Raw genomic sequence first — 15,258 nt, 5'->3', positions numbered from 1 at the left:
GAGAAGGAGAGGGAGGGAGAGAGAAAGAGGAAGGAAGAGAGGGAGAGGGAGGAAGAGAGAGGGAGAGGAGGGAAGAGAGAGAGAGAGAGGGGGAGAGAGAGAGAGAAACTCTCTTCTCGTAAATGTCTAGTGAGAGATGGGTGTTTAGCTCTGTTTGGGGTGGGGGCCCCATCACATAAAGAACAACCCTTAGCTAAACACACTGACCCACAGCTCCTACCCATAATCTTAGCACTCGGGAGACTGAGATGAGCCAAGCTACAGTGTGATCCCTGTGTGGTTTCCCCGGACCCTGCATAAGGAAGGAAGGAAAGAAGAAAAGGGAGGAGGAGACGGGAAGAGGAAGAGAAAGGTCCTGCAGGGTCAGCGCTTACATCAGGCAACCTCATGACTAAACTCATTGGAAAATGTATGTTCTGGGGTTCACCTGGGCATTTTGGGGTCTAGGTATTCATGTGTGTGCCTTTCTTAACTTCCTAGATTAAATAGTCCTTTGTTCCTTGGTTTTATAGCTATTTCAGAGCAAGCATAATTATCTATGTAGGAAATATTAGTCACTTTTTAAAAGTTTTTTTCCAGGACTGAAACTGTAGCTCAGTGGTGGTTTTGGCTAACTTTTACAAGGGCTCTAAGCACAATCTCTACAAGTACACACTCCCAGTACACACACTCCCACATACACACACATACACACTCCCGCATACACACTCAAACACACACACTCCCAGTACACATACACACTCCCACATACACACACACACACTCCCACTCCCACATACACATTTAAACACACACACTCCCAGTACACACACACACACACACACACACACACACACACTTTCTTTTGTTTTGATGTGTGTGTGAGCTTGTGTACTTGATTGTGTATTTGAAAGAGGGTCTCATTGTGTAGCCCTAGCTGGCTCTGGAACTCACTTTGTACAATAAGCTGGCCTCTAACTCACAGACATCCTCCTGCCTCTGCCTCCCTAGTGCTAGGGTTCAAGATATGTCCCATGGTACCTGGCGGTTTAGTCCAATGTCTCAATAAAACTCTTAGGAAACTTTGTCTGTTTGGGGTTGAAGAATAACCAATGTGTTTGCAGTGAGAATGTGGTTATTGCTGGCACAGTTCCATCTTTACCACACAGACAAGGCTTTGATGAGAAGGTACGTGTTTGGGTATTTGGGAAAGTCTGAGAGGTATGGAGCACTGGTCCCCCTTCAGGAGTAAGACTGCATAAGTGCAACTCAGAACCTGTCAGTCAGTGACAACTACTGACAAATGAAATGATGAGACTTTTACCCTGCAATCCCAGGACTTGAAAATTTTAGGCTAGCCTGGGCTACACAATGAATTTGAGACCTGCCTAGAGCCCGGCCTATACAGTGAGACTCTGTCTGAAAATAAGCCTGATCGTAGACATGACGATGGTGTTTTCTTTAGCTTCCCATAACAGTGACACGTGAGAGCATATGTGTGTCACTACAGTGGAGTGAGCCCTTTGAGAGAACAGAGGCACCAGAGTAAAACCTGACCTTACCCCTAGCCAGTCTACAGCCCACATCAGAGAACCAGTGTGTATGTGCCTCCCTGAGGACGGGAATGGCCTTATTACAGACCCATTTGTTTTCTATGTAGAGGATTTTACCTCTGTGCATGTCTGTGTGCCATGCGCATGCCCAGGGAGCCCACAAGAGGGCGCCAGACTCCCTGGAACTGGAGTTATGGATGGTTGTGAACCACTGTGTGGGTGCTAGGAGCCAAATCCAGGGTTTGGTTTGGTTTGGTTTGGTTTGGTTTGGTTTGATTTGGTTTGGTTTGTGGCAGGGTCACATGTAGCCCAAGCTGGCCTTAAGCTCCTTATCTTCCTGTCTCTTCCCAAGCTCTGGGAAGATTGGTGTATATTACCACCCCTGCTTTCATTCATACTCCTATTAACCTAACTTTTAATTGGTTTAGTGTGTCACCTCTAGTTTATATAGTTTGAAAGTTTGACTGTTGTACCTGACTCCTCACTGTAGCTGAACGTGTCTTATAAAAGATACATCCATATAAATTAAAAGTTTGTGATTAATGGTTTCGTGTGATCCTTCAGTCCTTTTCGAGATAAGAAAGGATCTAGATGTAAAGCTGCCTCTTGAGGAATCCTGGTATTTTTCAGTTTCTTGCCCTGAATGGCTGTTGTTGATGTATCAGCCAAAGGTCAGGCATCTCTTCTGATCTGATTTATGCCAACTCCCTGCTTCCTGCTTCCAACCAGTGGTACCTGCCACACACACATAAACTCTCTGTTTTCCCATCCCACTGAATTTTTGTTTGTTTTTGTTTGTTTGTTTATTTTAGGGGGTTTGAGACAGGACTTCTCTATGTAGCCCTGGCTGTCCAGGAACTCTTTTTGTAGGCCAGGCTGGCCTTGAACTTACAGAGACCCTCCTGCCTCTGCCTCCTGAATGCTGGGATTACAGGCATGCACCACCACTGCCCAGGGTATATGGGTTTTTTTTGTTTTTCTTTTGGGGGGGGCGTTGGTTTTTCGAGACAGGGTTTCTCTGTATAGCCCTGGCTGTCCTGGAACTCACTCTGTAGACCAGGCTGGCCTCGAACTCAGAAATCTGCCTGCCTCTGCCTCCCGAGTGCTGGGATTACAGGCGTGCGCCACCACACCCTGCCCGTATCTGGGTTTTCAAGATGGGCTTTAATCAATGCTCACCTCCCTTAATTTGTTTTACTTTATCACTGTTTAGTCTTTGTCACATAGGGCCAAGAATGTATCCTTCCGAGCTCATGGGCTTCCCCTTTTATGGGGATGTGTTTCATTATGCTGTGTCATCACTTCCCAATAATTAGATTCTCTTCTAGCTCTGAGCATCTTGGCAGAAGTGTCTTGTCTTGAGTAATTTCTTTGGGCTGTATTCTGTGATGTATACCATATTTAGAAGAAACACTCTTCTGGGCGGTTTTTCTTACGTACTCTCAGCTACTTCAAAACCAGCGCCGCCCGAGCGCCTCATCCCGACTGCTTCACTGGTTGTTGGGTTTGTGGGATTCTTAACTACTCTTATATTTTATGTGTGTGCCACACGGGTGCCTGGTGTCCGTGGAGGTCAGAAGGCGGCATCGGAATCCCTGGAGCTAGAGAGCTGTGGCTGAGCGTGAGTCACCGTGTGGCTGCTGGCAACGGAACCTGGGTCCTCTGCAAGAGCAGGGAGGACTCAGACAGCTGTGCTGTTTCTCCTGGCCCAGATTGTAAACTACTGAATTAGCTTACTAGATACAAAGTATCACTCACTCACTCACTCCTTCCCTCCCTCCCTCCCTTCCTTCTTCCTTCTTCCTTCCCCCTCTCCTCTTCCTCCTCTCCCTCCTCCTCCTCCTTTTCTGCCTATTGTAAGACTAATACAATTTTTCTCAAACACTTGAAAATACAGAAAGTGTAGACAGGCATCTTGTATCTGGAGAAAAGCGCTTCTCTGTCTTTATCAGGGTTTCTATTGCTGTGAGAAAACACCAGGACCAAAAAAACCTGGGAGGAAAGACTTTATTCTACCTACACTTCCAGGTAACTGTCCATCACTGAGGTGAGTCAGGGCAGGCACTTGCGGGCAGGAGCTGATGCAGAGGCCATGGAGGAGTGCTGCTCACTGGCTTGCTCAACCTGCTTTCTTATAGAACCCAGGGATGGCTCCCCTCACAGTGAGCTGCCCCTGTGCCCCACCCTCACCCCCCAGTCAGTCATCACCATCCCATGTGTGTTTCTTATATAAACAAACCATTTTGTCTAGAAGAAAAGTTTTGTCACGTAATGCTTTGAGATATTAAGAGATGAACACCTCACCATTTCTATCTGTAGGTCAGCAAAATCCGATTTTCCCCCTAAACCCTGCTCTTCTTTCCTCCATCCTTGGTTTTTAGGAAATATGGGAGTCTGAAGGAAGGTCCAGGTGAGAAGGTAGAAGGAGTTGAAGGAGTGAAGGAGTACAGGACTCTTCATAATGTGCTGAGTCAGCTTCTCTGTGGGGAGGAGACAGGATCTCACATAGCCCAGGCTGTCTCAGAAGCTGCCCTCGAACTCTTGATCCTCTTGTCTCTACCTCCCAGAAGCTGGGATTATGGGCACACACCACAACACCTGGCTTGCGAATCAGCTTTGCCAGGTGTAACCTCCCATGACTCACACGTTTAAGGCAGGTGTGTCTCACTGAGTTTAAGGCTAGCCTGGTCTACAATGCAAGTCCCAGGACAGCCAGGGCTACATAGTGAGATTATTCTCTCTTGAAAAAAAAAAAAAAAAGAAAGAAAGAAAGTGAAGTATGGTGGTTACATACCTTTAATTCCGACCCATGGGAGGCAGAAGCAGGCAGATTTCTGAGTTTGAGACCAGCCTGGTCTACAGAGTGAGTTCTAGGACAGCTGGGGCTGCACAGAGAAACCCTGTCTCATCAACCTTTTTTTTTTTTTGGGGAGACCAGGTCTTTCAATGATCTCACTGGACCTGAAGTTCAACTAGTTGGCAGGCTAGCTGGCCACCAGGCTGCAGTGACCCACCTATCTGTCCATCCTTGAACTGGGATTACACACATACACTGGTTTTAACAAATGGTGACTTGTGCCTGTCACCCCCTGGCAATCTCAAGACTTAGGCAGGAGGATTACCATAAGTTCAGGCCAGCTTGAGCTACAGAGAGAGAGAAAAGAATTTTCCTGAAAATAACAGTAGATGAGACAGGAAATCTCACCTTGTTAATCATCTAGAGCTTAGTCTCCTTCCCTCCTTCTTTCTTGCCTTCCTGGCTGTCCTGGAACTCACTTTGTAGACCAGGCTGGCCTCGAACTCAGAAATCCCCCTGCCTCTGCCTCCAGAGTGCTGGGATTAAAGGAGTGCGCCACCACGCCCAGCTGCCTTCTCTTAATTCTAGGAAAAAAAATATTCTACTTTCCTGGCTAAGAGGCCCAAGTGCTTACTGTCTATGTGTTAGTGCATTTGATTGTTGGTTTCACAGAAAATATTTAGGAGGAGTTCACCTGTGGCATGTCACCGTCAGCTGACAGGGAAGGAGGACTTGTAGGGTAGGTTGAGCCAGATCCTAGGAAATTCCACAACGCCTTAACGTATCTCATCTTTCTCTCCTTGGCAAAGAGTAACTAACTCCTCGAGTGTCCATGTGTCCAAGTGAGAAAAGTGGAATGATAAAAAAAAAATCTGTTGCAGGTGTGTGTGTGTGTACACCTGTGTGTACTCCTGATGGCTAGACACACACTCCTTTTTGTTTTGTTCCATCTGGGGAAAACCCTCTTACATCCTTGAGAAATACTGTCTCTTCCTGCGCTTCACATCACTTGTAAACTGTGACCAAACCCACATGCGACCTGACATGGGAGCAGTCCGACGTGTGTCTGGGGTCTTGCATTGTCAGCACCTCTGCTCTGAGGCTGAAACATCGAAAGTGAAAACCAGAGCCTCGGGCTGGAGAGATGGCTCAGAGGTTAAGAGCACTGATTGCTCTTCCGAAGGTCCTGAGTTCAATTCCCGGCAACCACATGATGGCTCACAACCATCCGTAATGAGATCTGGCGCCCTCTTCTGGAGTGTCTGAAGACAGCTACAGTGTACTTACATATAATATATAAATAAATTTTAAAAAAAGAAAGAAAAACAGAGCCTCGCCTGGGCCCAAGGCAGCAGCTGGCTGCTCAGAGCCACTTTCTTCCTCAGAACCAATCGGCACTGCCAGCACAGCCGCTGCCCTGTTTCCTGGAAGGGCAGCCATTTGCTTATTCTCCCCACCCTGAGCTGGCCTCGAAGTTCTGCCTTGGCTTCCCAAAGATTCAGATTCTAATCCTACTCCACCAAACCCAACCAAAAAGTATTCCTAAGGCTCCGGTGTGACCGCTGTTCTGTTGTTAGCTTTTGGTATTTTCTGGGGCTTGTTTGGTTTGGATTTTGGTTTTGTTGTGAGACAAGGCCTTGCTACCTGAGTCTGGCCCTCAGTTAGGTCCTCCAGCCTAAGAAGATGGTCTCTAATGTCATTCTCCACGAGCTGTATACCTTGTTTCTTTCTTGCTTGTTTAGTTTGTGGTTTTCATAAAATTCACTGGGGGAGGGGCCCTTACCATACCCCTGTGTGGAAGTCAGGAAAGCTGGCAAGAGCCAGGCCTCCCCTCTACCGGTTGATCTTGGGGATTGAACTCATCTTTAGGCCTGATGGCACTCGCCTTAGCTACTGAGCCATCTCACGGGCTGGTGTGGCTGCCTAGTGACCCTCAGGGAACCACCTGTCTCTACTTCCCTGAACTGGGATTATAAGTATATACCCCGTATGTATGACCAAAAGAAAGGAATTCTGGAGAACACAGTCTTGTTTTCATCTTTGTAAGGCAAGTACTTGATTAGCAGAGCGGAGCTGTCTCCCTAATACTGCTTTGCAGTACACAGGGTCTCACTAAGCCAGGCAGCCCCCAGACTTGCTCTGAAGCTGAGGATGACCTTTGAACTCGAAGTTCCTACCATTGATGTGCTGAAATTATAGGCCTGAGCTACCACACCCATACTTTTAGGTCTCCCTGTGTCACCCTGGCTGTCCTGGAACTGGCTGTGTAAACCAGGAAGGCCCCTCCAGCCTTCTCCTCTAGAGGGCAAGGTTACAGCTCTGACACACCCCACTTTTAACCCAAGCGGTGAAGTTAAAAGCCAGGAAAGGTGGAAAGCGTTTTTTTTTTTTCACGTGAAAGAAAAGATGGTGCTTCTACACCCATGGGGTCTGTTCCCTTCTTTCCACACAAGGCAGGGGTGTAAGACTAGGACCAGCGCTGAGCTTTGCAGGTTGCAACCCGTACCTGAGGTCAAATCCCTGAATCCGGAAGAAGCAGGAGAAGCAGATCCTGAGAGTTGACCTCTAACCTCCACATGTGGGACATGTGTGCATGCGTGCTCACACAATAAAATAGGGTTTTGTTACTGTTTTTGTTTTTTCTTTTAAAGAAGAATCTATAACCCAGATTCACAAGTTCAGGCCCAGCCTTGTCTATTTTTTTTCCCCTGTCCCTTCTCCCTCTTGCTCTGGGCCCTGCTCTGTTCATACAGAGGGATAAAAAATATCTGAGGAAAGTGAAGCTTTTTGTAAAATGGGTGCACTCCAGCTAACAGCACGCTAGGCCAAAATGGCACCTACCCTTTCTTCCTAAGGGTGGTGACTGCAGCTCCTTCCATTGGTAGGAGCTCAACTTCACAGTCCGCAAGGATTGGCTATAAACACCCTTGCCCGCTAACTATGTTGGATAGAAGAAGAAGAGGAAGAGGAAGAGGAAGAGGAAGAGGAAGAGGAAGAAGAAGAAGAAGAAGAAGAAGAAGAAGAAGAAGAAGAAGAAGAAGAAGAAGAAGAAGAAGAAGAAGAAGGTTTCTCACATAATGAATTCAGAAGGTCCAGCTGCAGAACAAGCCCCACGGATCTCCTATAACCTCCTATATTTGTAGAGTCTGCCCTTGAATTCCTGATCCCCTGGCCTCTGACGGGATTAATTACAGGTGTGTGCCACCACGCTCTGGCTAATTTGTAACTATATCCAAAATATGAGACATAAAGTGTTGAGATTTCAGGAATTACAAAACACTTGATTCAAAAATCTGTGCCCAGGGTCTGCAGCATAGCTCAGCATACTGCACTTGCCTGGTGTGTGCAAGGGCCTAGGTTCAATCTCCAGCACAGAAGAGACAAATCATGCTACAGCCTACAAGTCCTGTGAGTGTGTGAGGGTGGAGGCCTGGGCTCCCTCCATGGGCTTGCCAGCCAGTGGAAGGACAGCTACAAGGGTCTACCAGGCATCGCAATAAAACATGGCTGGGTACTTGAGACTACAGGAAGGGTGGCTAAATGTATGTATAAGCGAGTGGTACCTCGTCCCAAAAGATAGCATTTGCTAGACAGAAGGACAAACGTGATGGGGGTGAAGGGAGCCTCATTTACTACACCATGGTCCTCAGAGCAGTTTGGGTTCCCTGAAGGATAAAAAATGCGGCAGAGAATATCCAGAGAGGAGGCTGGGTCGGCGCTGACCAGCCCGAGAAAGTTGTCTGGCATGTGCTGAAAGGCTTGCAATGGCGTTCAAGGGCTGATTGGAAATTCTGAAAGAATTTTGAACAGGGGAGATGTAGATTTTAGAATAATTACTTTTTATTAGTTGGGATAATGGCAACCTCTCAAAGACTGGATTAGGAGGTGGAAAAAGAGCCAATTAAGAAGATAATGAGATCGTTAAAAGAGCCTTGATGAAGGCAGCAGCAGCAGGGAGCAGCGAGGGGGAGAGGGAGAACAGCGGGTGCCGCCTGTGCCTCAGCGGTTCTTAAGGGACGCATCATTGTCCTCTGAGATACGAGGGCTCTCCTCTGGCAGCTGTGCCAGCCCTGTAAGCTGGCCCGGCAGCGGGCCACAGCAAAGGGCTTTGTCTATTTACAGCTACTTGTTTTTCTGTGAACACCTGTGAGTGTGTGCTACTTGGCATTTTAAAAATTCTAATAAACTGCGTTTCTTTAATGAAAGAGCTGTGAGCCTTACATCTGTATTTCCTATCTTCTGGACAGAGTCTCTGGACCCAAAACCGAAATGCGGGTGGAAGGAGGCTCTCTGAAAACAGCTGTTCCCTGGACGACTTGGAAATAGGTGCGGGTAAGTAAGCGGTAGTGGAACTCAGTCACTGCAAAACCTTTTGTGCTCAAACCCGGTGCTTCTAAAGGAAGATAGACGGACACACGTTAGAGAGACGTGTATTAGCATGTTAGCTGCGAGAAGTCTCCACTGTTCTGCTCTCTATTAGCTGTATGGAATTTTATTTTTTTGTCTTTTGTTTGAGACAAGAGCTTTAGCCCAGACTGGCCTAGACCCTCCTATGCAGCCAGTGTTGACCTTGAACTGCTGATTCTCCAGTTCTGGGATTAGAGACAGGGGCCCACCGTGCCAGAATGCTCTCTTTGCATTTTTTTTTTTTAAGATTTATTTATTTATTATATGTAAGTTCACTGTAGCTGTCTTCAGACACTCCAGAAGAGGGCGCCAGATCTCGTTACGGATGGTTGTGAGCCACCATGTGGTTGCTGGGAGTTGAACTCTAGACCTTCGGAAGAGCAGTCGGGTGCTCTTACCCACTGAGCCATCTCACCAGCCCTTTCTTTGCATTTTTAATCCGTCCTTGGGCTGACAGGTGAAGGGCTATAGATGCTTTGTTGGCACAGTTATCTTGAACTGGAAGATGTCAGTAGATGGATTGAGTCCCTGACCAAGATTGCTTATCCTGAGCTGGGGATGTAGCTTAGAGGGGATGTAGCTTAGCTCAGGTGCTCAGTGTACACAAAACCCTGAGTTTGAGTCTCAGCACCACAGAAAAATAAGGAAATAAAAAATTTTTTAGGGCTGGTGAGATGGCTCAGTGGGTAAGAGCACCCGACTGCTCTTCCAGAGGACCAAAGTTCAAATCCCAGCAACCACATGGTGGCTCACAACCATCTGTAATGAGATCTGACGCCCTCTTCTGGTGTGTCTGAAGACAGCTACAGTGTACTTACATATAATAAATAAATAAATAAACAAATAAATAAATAAAAAGGAAAAAAATTTTTAAATTGTGTATGTGTAGTGTACAAAAGTACATCTGTGGTAAAGGCACTCCTTCAATATTAGGAAAGTGAGTGAATTAAAGTTACCTTATGAAAGATAATTATGGGGGCTGGAGAGATGGCTCAGTGGTTAAGAGCACCAACTGCTCTTCCAAAGGTCCTGAGTTCAAATCCCAGCAACCACATGGTGGCTCACAACCATCTGTAAGATCCGATGCCCTCTTCTGGTGTGTCTGAAGACAGCAATAGCACACTTGTATACATTAAATAAATAAATAAATAAATCTTTAAAAAGAAAGATAATTATATTTCTGATTTTCTTTTTGTGTGTGCTTTTGGTTGTTGGTTTTGTTTCTTGTTTTGTTTTTTAAACAGGGTCTCACTCTGTAGCCTAGGTTGGCCTTGAACATGTGACACTCCTGCCTCAGTCTCCCCAGTGCTGAGATTACAGATGAGAGCTACTACATCTTCTACTTCTAATGGAAAAAGCTAGGCGTTAGATCGTAGTCACTCGGGAATCCCTTTTATCCTCTAACAAAGGGTATTATTTCCACACTTCCAGGTCATTTGTCTTCCTCTGCGTTCAACTCGGAGAAAAACGAGAGTAAGAGGAATCTGGAGCTGCCACGCCTCTCAGAAACCTCCATAAAGGACCGCATGGCCAAGTACCAGGCTGCCGTGTCCAAGCAGAGCAGCCCAGCCAGCTACACAGTACGTGTCCTGCACCCATGCACTGTCCTTATTCATCCCCACAGCCAGCTCACAGAAGGAGCAGCTAGGAAATGCCTGGGGGGGGGGCTGACCTCTGACATCCTTCTCATAAGCCCCGCCCCTCTACCGTAGCCATTTTCTGGTCTGGATTCTGCTCTGCCAGCTCATGCACATTCGGACCTGGCTCATTTTCTGTGATGTCACCCACTGTGATATCAAGATGAGCCTCTCCTGGCTCATCTGCTGGGCTTTTTTCGTTGTTGCCTGCCGAGGAAGGAACGCTATTTCATTAGCTTTTTGGTTTTTTTGTTTGTTTGTTTGTTTTTTTTTTCAAGACAGGGTTTCTCTGTGTAGCCCTGGCTGCCCTGGAACTCACTCTGTAGACCAGGCTAGCCTTGAACTCAGAAATCCGCCTGCCTCTGCCTTCCAAGTGCTGGGATTAAAGGTGTATGCCACCACTGCCCAGCTCATTAGCTTTAATAGGAGCATCTATTATGAGCCTCCCTTTTGGTTTTGTGGTGGGTGCTCAGGCCTTTGCATATGCTAGGCCAGCATGCTGCATTGGGTTATATCTTCATCTTACTTCCCTTTTCAGGAGCATCATAGGAAATATGAAAACCAGTAAGTGCATTGAGTATTGATGTGGAGTATTTTTAAGTTTTTCACTGAAATATTGTTCATGTAATATAAAATCACCATTTTATTGGAAGCACGGGCTGGCTAAGGATGCATCTCAGAGGTAGAGCCTTTGCCTAGCTTGCTTGAGGCCCTGGGTCTGATCCCTAGCTCCACAGGGGGAAAAAAAAAATTCAAGTCCACACTTTGGAGATTTAAAGTGTATTCATAGGGCTGTACAACTATCACTGCTATCTTAAGTCCAGAACCTTTCTGACATCCCCCAAAGCAATTCCTTATCCGTCAGTCACCCATTAATCTGCTTCCTGGCCTTCCTGGACCTGCACAGCCTAAGCATTTCAGGTGAAGATTCTGTGCAAGCCTGGACTGTGGCTCTGTGGTGCGGCATTGGCCTAGCATGCCTGAGGCTCAGGATTTAATTCCCAACATAAGGGAGCTCTATGTGGTCTACTCAGTCTTTAATCCTTATGATGTCATGCTTTCCTGCCGAGGAAGAACGGTGTATTAGCAAGAGGGAACTGGGAATGACTGGAAGACGGCACCCTTGATGAATGGAAAGATCAGTATTCCATGACTCCCAACCCCGTAATGCCAAGAATCAAAGCACATACATGTAAACGCTCTTCCACTTGGTCACACCCCGGCCCCCAAACCCGTCATTCTTGTCTGCTGTCTTGGAACTCACTCTTGTAGACCAGGCTGACCTGGAACTCGGAGATCCGCCTGCCTCTGCCTCCAGAGGGGTGGGATTAAAGGTTAAGACATGATTTTACTCTGTAACCCAGTCAGTCTAGTCTAGCCTTAAATGCACAGATCTCTCCTTGCCTCAGCCTCCCTCCCTCCCTCCTTCCCAGGTACTGAAATGACTGAAGCACATCCTCGCCCGTCTTTTTTTTTTTTTTTTTTTAAGATTTATTTATTCTATATATGTGAATACATTGTGGTTCTCCTAGGACACACCAGAAGAGGGCATCGGATCCTATTACAAATGGTTGTGAGCCACCAAGTGGTTGCTGGGAGTTAAACTCAACTTCTAGCCCAATTTCTTATTTATTTATTTATTTATTTATTTATTTATTTATTTATTATATAAGTACATTGTAGCTGTCTTCAGATGCACCAGAAGAGGGCGTCAGATCTCACTACAGATGGTTGCTGGGATTTGAACTCAGAAGAGCAGTCAGTGCTCTTAACCGCTGAGCCGTCTCTCCAGCCCCCCTGTCTCCAACTTCTCATTTTTAAAGGATACATATGTTTAATTCCTTCTGTGATTTCAGAACACAATATGTATTAATGGCCAAAGGTCTTAACAAAGCCAAAAGAATAATACTGAGTTTTATTTGTTCCTGGACAGATTCAAGTTCATAATGCATATTCCAGAAATTAGAACTTTTCTCCCCACAGTAGTACCGAAGGACTAAGTCTCCGAGAATTTTTCTTTCTTTTTCTTTCCTTATTGATTGAAATCACAGCTTTACACCTCCTAGACCCTCCTCCCTTACTCCGGTTCCTCTCAGTAGCTTTAGCAAGAGACAGTATGTGTGCACGGGAACAGAGAAACCCCATGGTTTCCTGAGTATGAGAAGTGAGTGGAGTTAGGCTTCCCTTAGAACATAGATCCGGAGATGAAGAGAGATGCGGAGCTTTGCTTCCAGCCTCTTACTGGAGGTGTCTGTCTGTGCCTTCCTACTGCAAACAAAAATTCCAGGTGACTCCTCGGGTGGGAGAACCTGTCCAGTGACCTTGGTTTTTTGTTTGTTTGGTTTGGTTTGTTTTTGGGGTTTTTTTTTTTGGCGTTTTGTACACTGGCAGGAGCAGCAGGCATGACGGTAGCAAAGCATCCTCCCGATGACCTGGCTGGGGTTTCGTTCTTCATTTCGAAATGGTCTGCTTTATCCCAGGCTGACCTCAAACTGCCTATGTAGCCAAGCCTGGTGTTTGAACTCCTGATCCTCTTGCCTCCAGCTCCCAAGAGCTGGAATTACAGGCTTGTGAGACCACACCTGGTTTTATGGGTGCTGGAGATGGAACCCAGGGCTTTATATATGCCAGGCAAGCTCTCTACCAGCTAAGCTATACATCCTTAGCTCCCCCTTAAAAAACGGAACAAAACCTCAAGGGTGTAAGCAGCATAGGATGGATGATCATTTGAAGTCATTTCCCGGGCAGCCAGGCTGCAGAGATCTTATCTCTAAATAAGAACTCCTGGGAGAGTTGAGAAGTCTTTGGAAATTCTTGTGAAAAGTACGTTTTATCTCATCCTCAAAGAATGTCTCTAATTCCTCACAGGACACAACTGTCCTCAGCAGCAGCTTAGAGGGAGCTCAGAGTCAGGCAGGCAGGCAGGCAGGCAGACAGACAGACAGACAGTAAGTTAGTGCAGTTCGGGCAGCCTGCAGTCTTCCTAATAGGCACCCTTCCAGAGCAGAGACTGCCCCACTCTTGAGAAGCTGACTGTAGCAAGCTCGCCCCGCCCACTTTGGTTACCCCGCGGCTTTACCTGGCTTCCTTCCTCCTGCGCCTAAAGACTCAGAGAGAGGGCCTGGAAATGTAGCCCAGTCAATGTAGCCTAGTGCACAGTCTTAATTTTAACCACCAGGGCCACATCAAACAAACTGAATGCAGTGACGCTCCAGCACTTGAGAGGTGTAGACAGGGGGATCAAAAATTCAGGGTTGCGCTAGCTTCGGCAGCACATATACTAAAATTGGAATGATACAGAGAAGATTAGCCTGGCCCCTGCGCAAGGATGACACTCAAATTCACAGGGTTATCCTCGGCTATATAGTAAGTCTGAGGCCAGCACGGACTACGTGAGAGCCTGTCAGAAAGAGAGAAAAGGGACGTGGGGGCACAGTAGAGGTAGAGCAAGTCCATCTTCATCTCCCCCTTGGTTGATTTTATTTTGAATTAGTAGGTTAGTTCACATCCTACTCCGAGTTCTCACTGCAGCACAAATACATGGGGTTTGGTTTATTTTTTTAATGTGAGGTTCTGTTATGAAATACTGGTCAAAGTGTGTTTTTATGAATCTTAGGAGAAAAACTTGCTTCCGAAAGCTCCATAGAAAAAGAGTGTTTATGGTATCACTTGGTGTAATTGCGGTTTTTTTTTTTTTTTTATATGCATCCATCATCCCTGTCTTTCTTTCCAGGCCGGGCATTTGTATCTATGGTCAGTATATTTTCCTAATTATTGGCACTTGGCATCCTCTCTCTCTCTGCTCCAGAATGGTCTTTTCTGGATAACACTCACAGGCTTTCGCACTTTCACAAGCTGTGCTGCTAGAAGAGAGAATCACGAGAATGCGGTGTGCTGGGGGCGGCCGGGGGTGGGGGTCCATCCACGTGGGTGTGTCTGTCTTCTGATGAGCATCCAGTTTGAGACAGGCACAGAGATATTTAACTCGGAGGTATGCGTCCGCACAGCTGCTTTGGTCGTTTCACTGGTCAGCGGGTTTGCTTGTGACGGGGTGGGGGTGGGGGGTGTGTTGATTTGACCTGAGTTCTAGGAAGAAGAATACGTTCTTTTAACGTTGCCACGTCTGTCTGAAGGATGGCTGTGCAGAGACTGGGATGGTAGGCGTTTTGAGTTGACGGGTTATTTTTTTGTTTTGTAGAATGAGCTGAAAACCAGTGAAAGCAAAACTCATAAATGGGAGCAGAAGGAGAATGTGCCCCCAGGTCCCGAGGCCTGCAGCGTCCATCAGGAAGGAAGCAAGGTAGGTCGGCACGCCGGTGTCCAGTCGCCAGGGAGGCATGTGTTCTAAATTAGGTGGTTAAAATTAGAAAGTCTGACTCGAGGCTGCAGCGTCTAGGAATTTGGTGGCAGCTGCCAGGGCAGATTGTCATTTTTGCAGGTCACATAATTTCAGTTAGGAAGCTTCGCAGTTTATAGCTGACCAAGTAATGAGTCTTCACTGGAAAATTGTTTTGCTCAGCAAATGCCCAGAAAGCGAAAAACTAAAGCCGTTTATAAAACCAGAGATGTAATTTTTATTTTTAAAAACTTGTTTGAGATTGACTTTATTGAACGTGTATAATGTTTTGCCTGGTTGTGTGTATGTGTACCGTGTGAGTGGCTGGTGCCCTCAGAGTCAGAGAAGGAGTCTCGGAGTTACAGATGTGGGTCCTCTGCAAGAACAGCAAAGGCTTTAAACCTTCAATCCATCTCTCCAGCCCTGAGATATTATCTTTAAAGCACTCAGGTATACTTCTTAAATATATACTTAAAGCCGGGCATGGTGGCACACGCCTTTAATCCCAGCACTCAGGAGGCAGAGGCAGGCGGATTTCTGAGTTCGAGG

General features: G+C 46.5%; 1 protein-coding gene and 1 non-coding gene across 2 annotated transcripts in view; both read left to right on the top strand.

Annotated features, from left to right (window-relative positions):
- Positions 1 to 15,258, top strand: part of Lima1 (LIM domain and actin binding 1) — a 90,344-nt gene that overhangs the window by 53,444 nt on the left and 21,642 nt on the right. Inside the window, exons 5-7 of the mRNA XM_021183417.1 lie at positions 8,577 to 8,661; positions 10,168 to 10,316; positions 14,572 to 14,673. Coding sequence (XP_021039076.1) covers positions 8,577 to 8,661; positions 10,168 to 10,316; positions 14,572 to 14,673 — 336 coding nt within the window. The remainder of the gene's footprint in view (positions 1 to 8,576; positions 8,662 to 10,167; positions 10,317 to 14,571; positions 14,674 to 15,258) is intronic.
- LOC115029530 lies at positions 13,630 to 13,736 on the top strand. Its single transcript, XR_003835091.1, has one exon. It is a non-coding gene; the product is annotated as a U6 spliceosomal RNA (small nuclear RNA).

Source organism: Mus caroli, chromosome 15, assembly GCF_900094665.2.
Source record: "Mus caroli chromosome 15, CAROLI_EIJ_v1.1, whole genome shotgun sequence".
NCBI lineage: Eukaryota > Metazoa > Chordata > Mammalia > Rodentia > Muridae > Mus > Mus caroli.
Note: the sequence above shows the minus strand (reverse complement) of the source record. Positions and strands in the feature narration are given on the sequence as shown.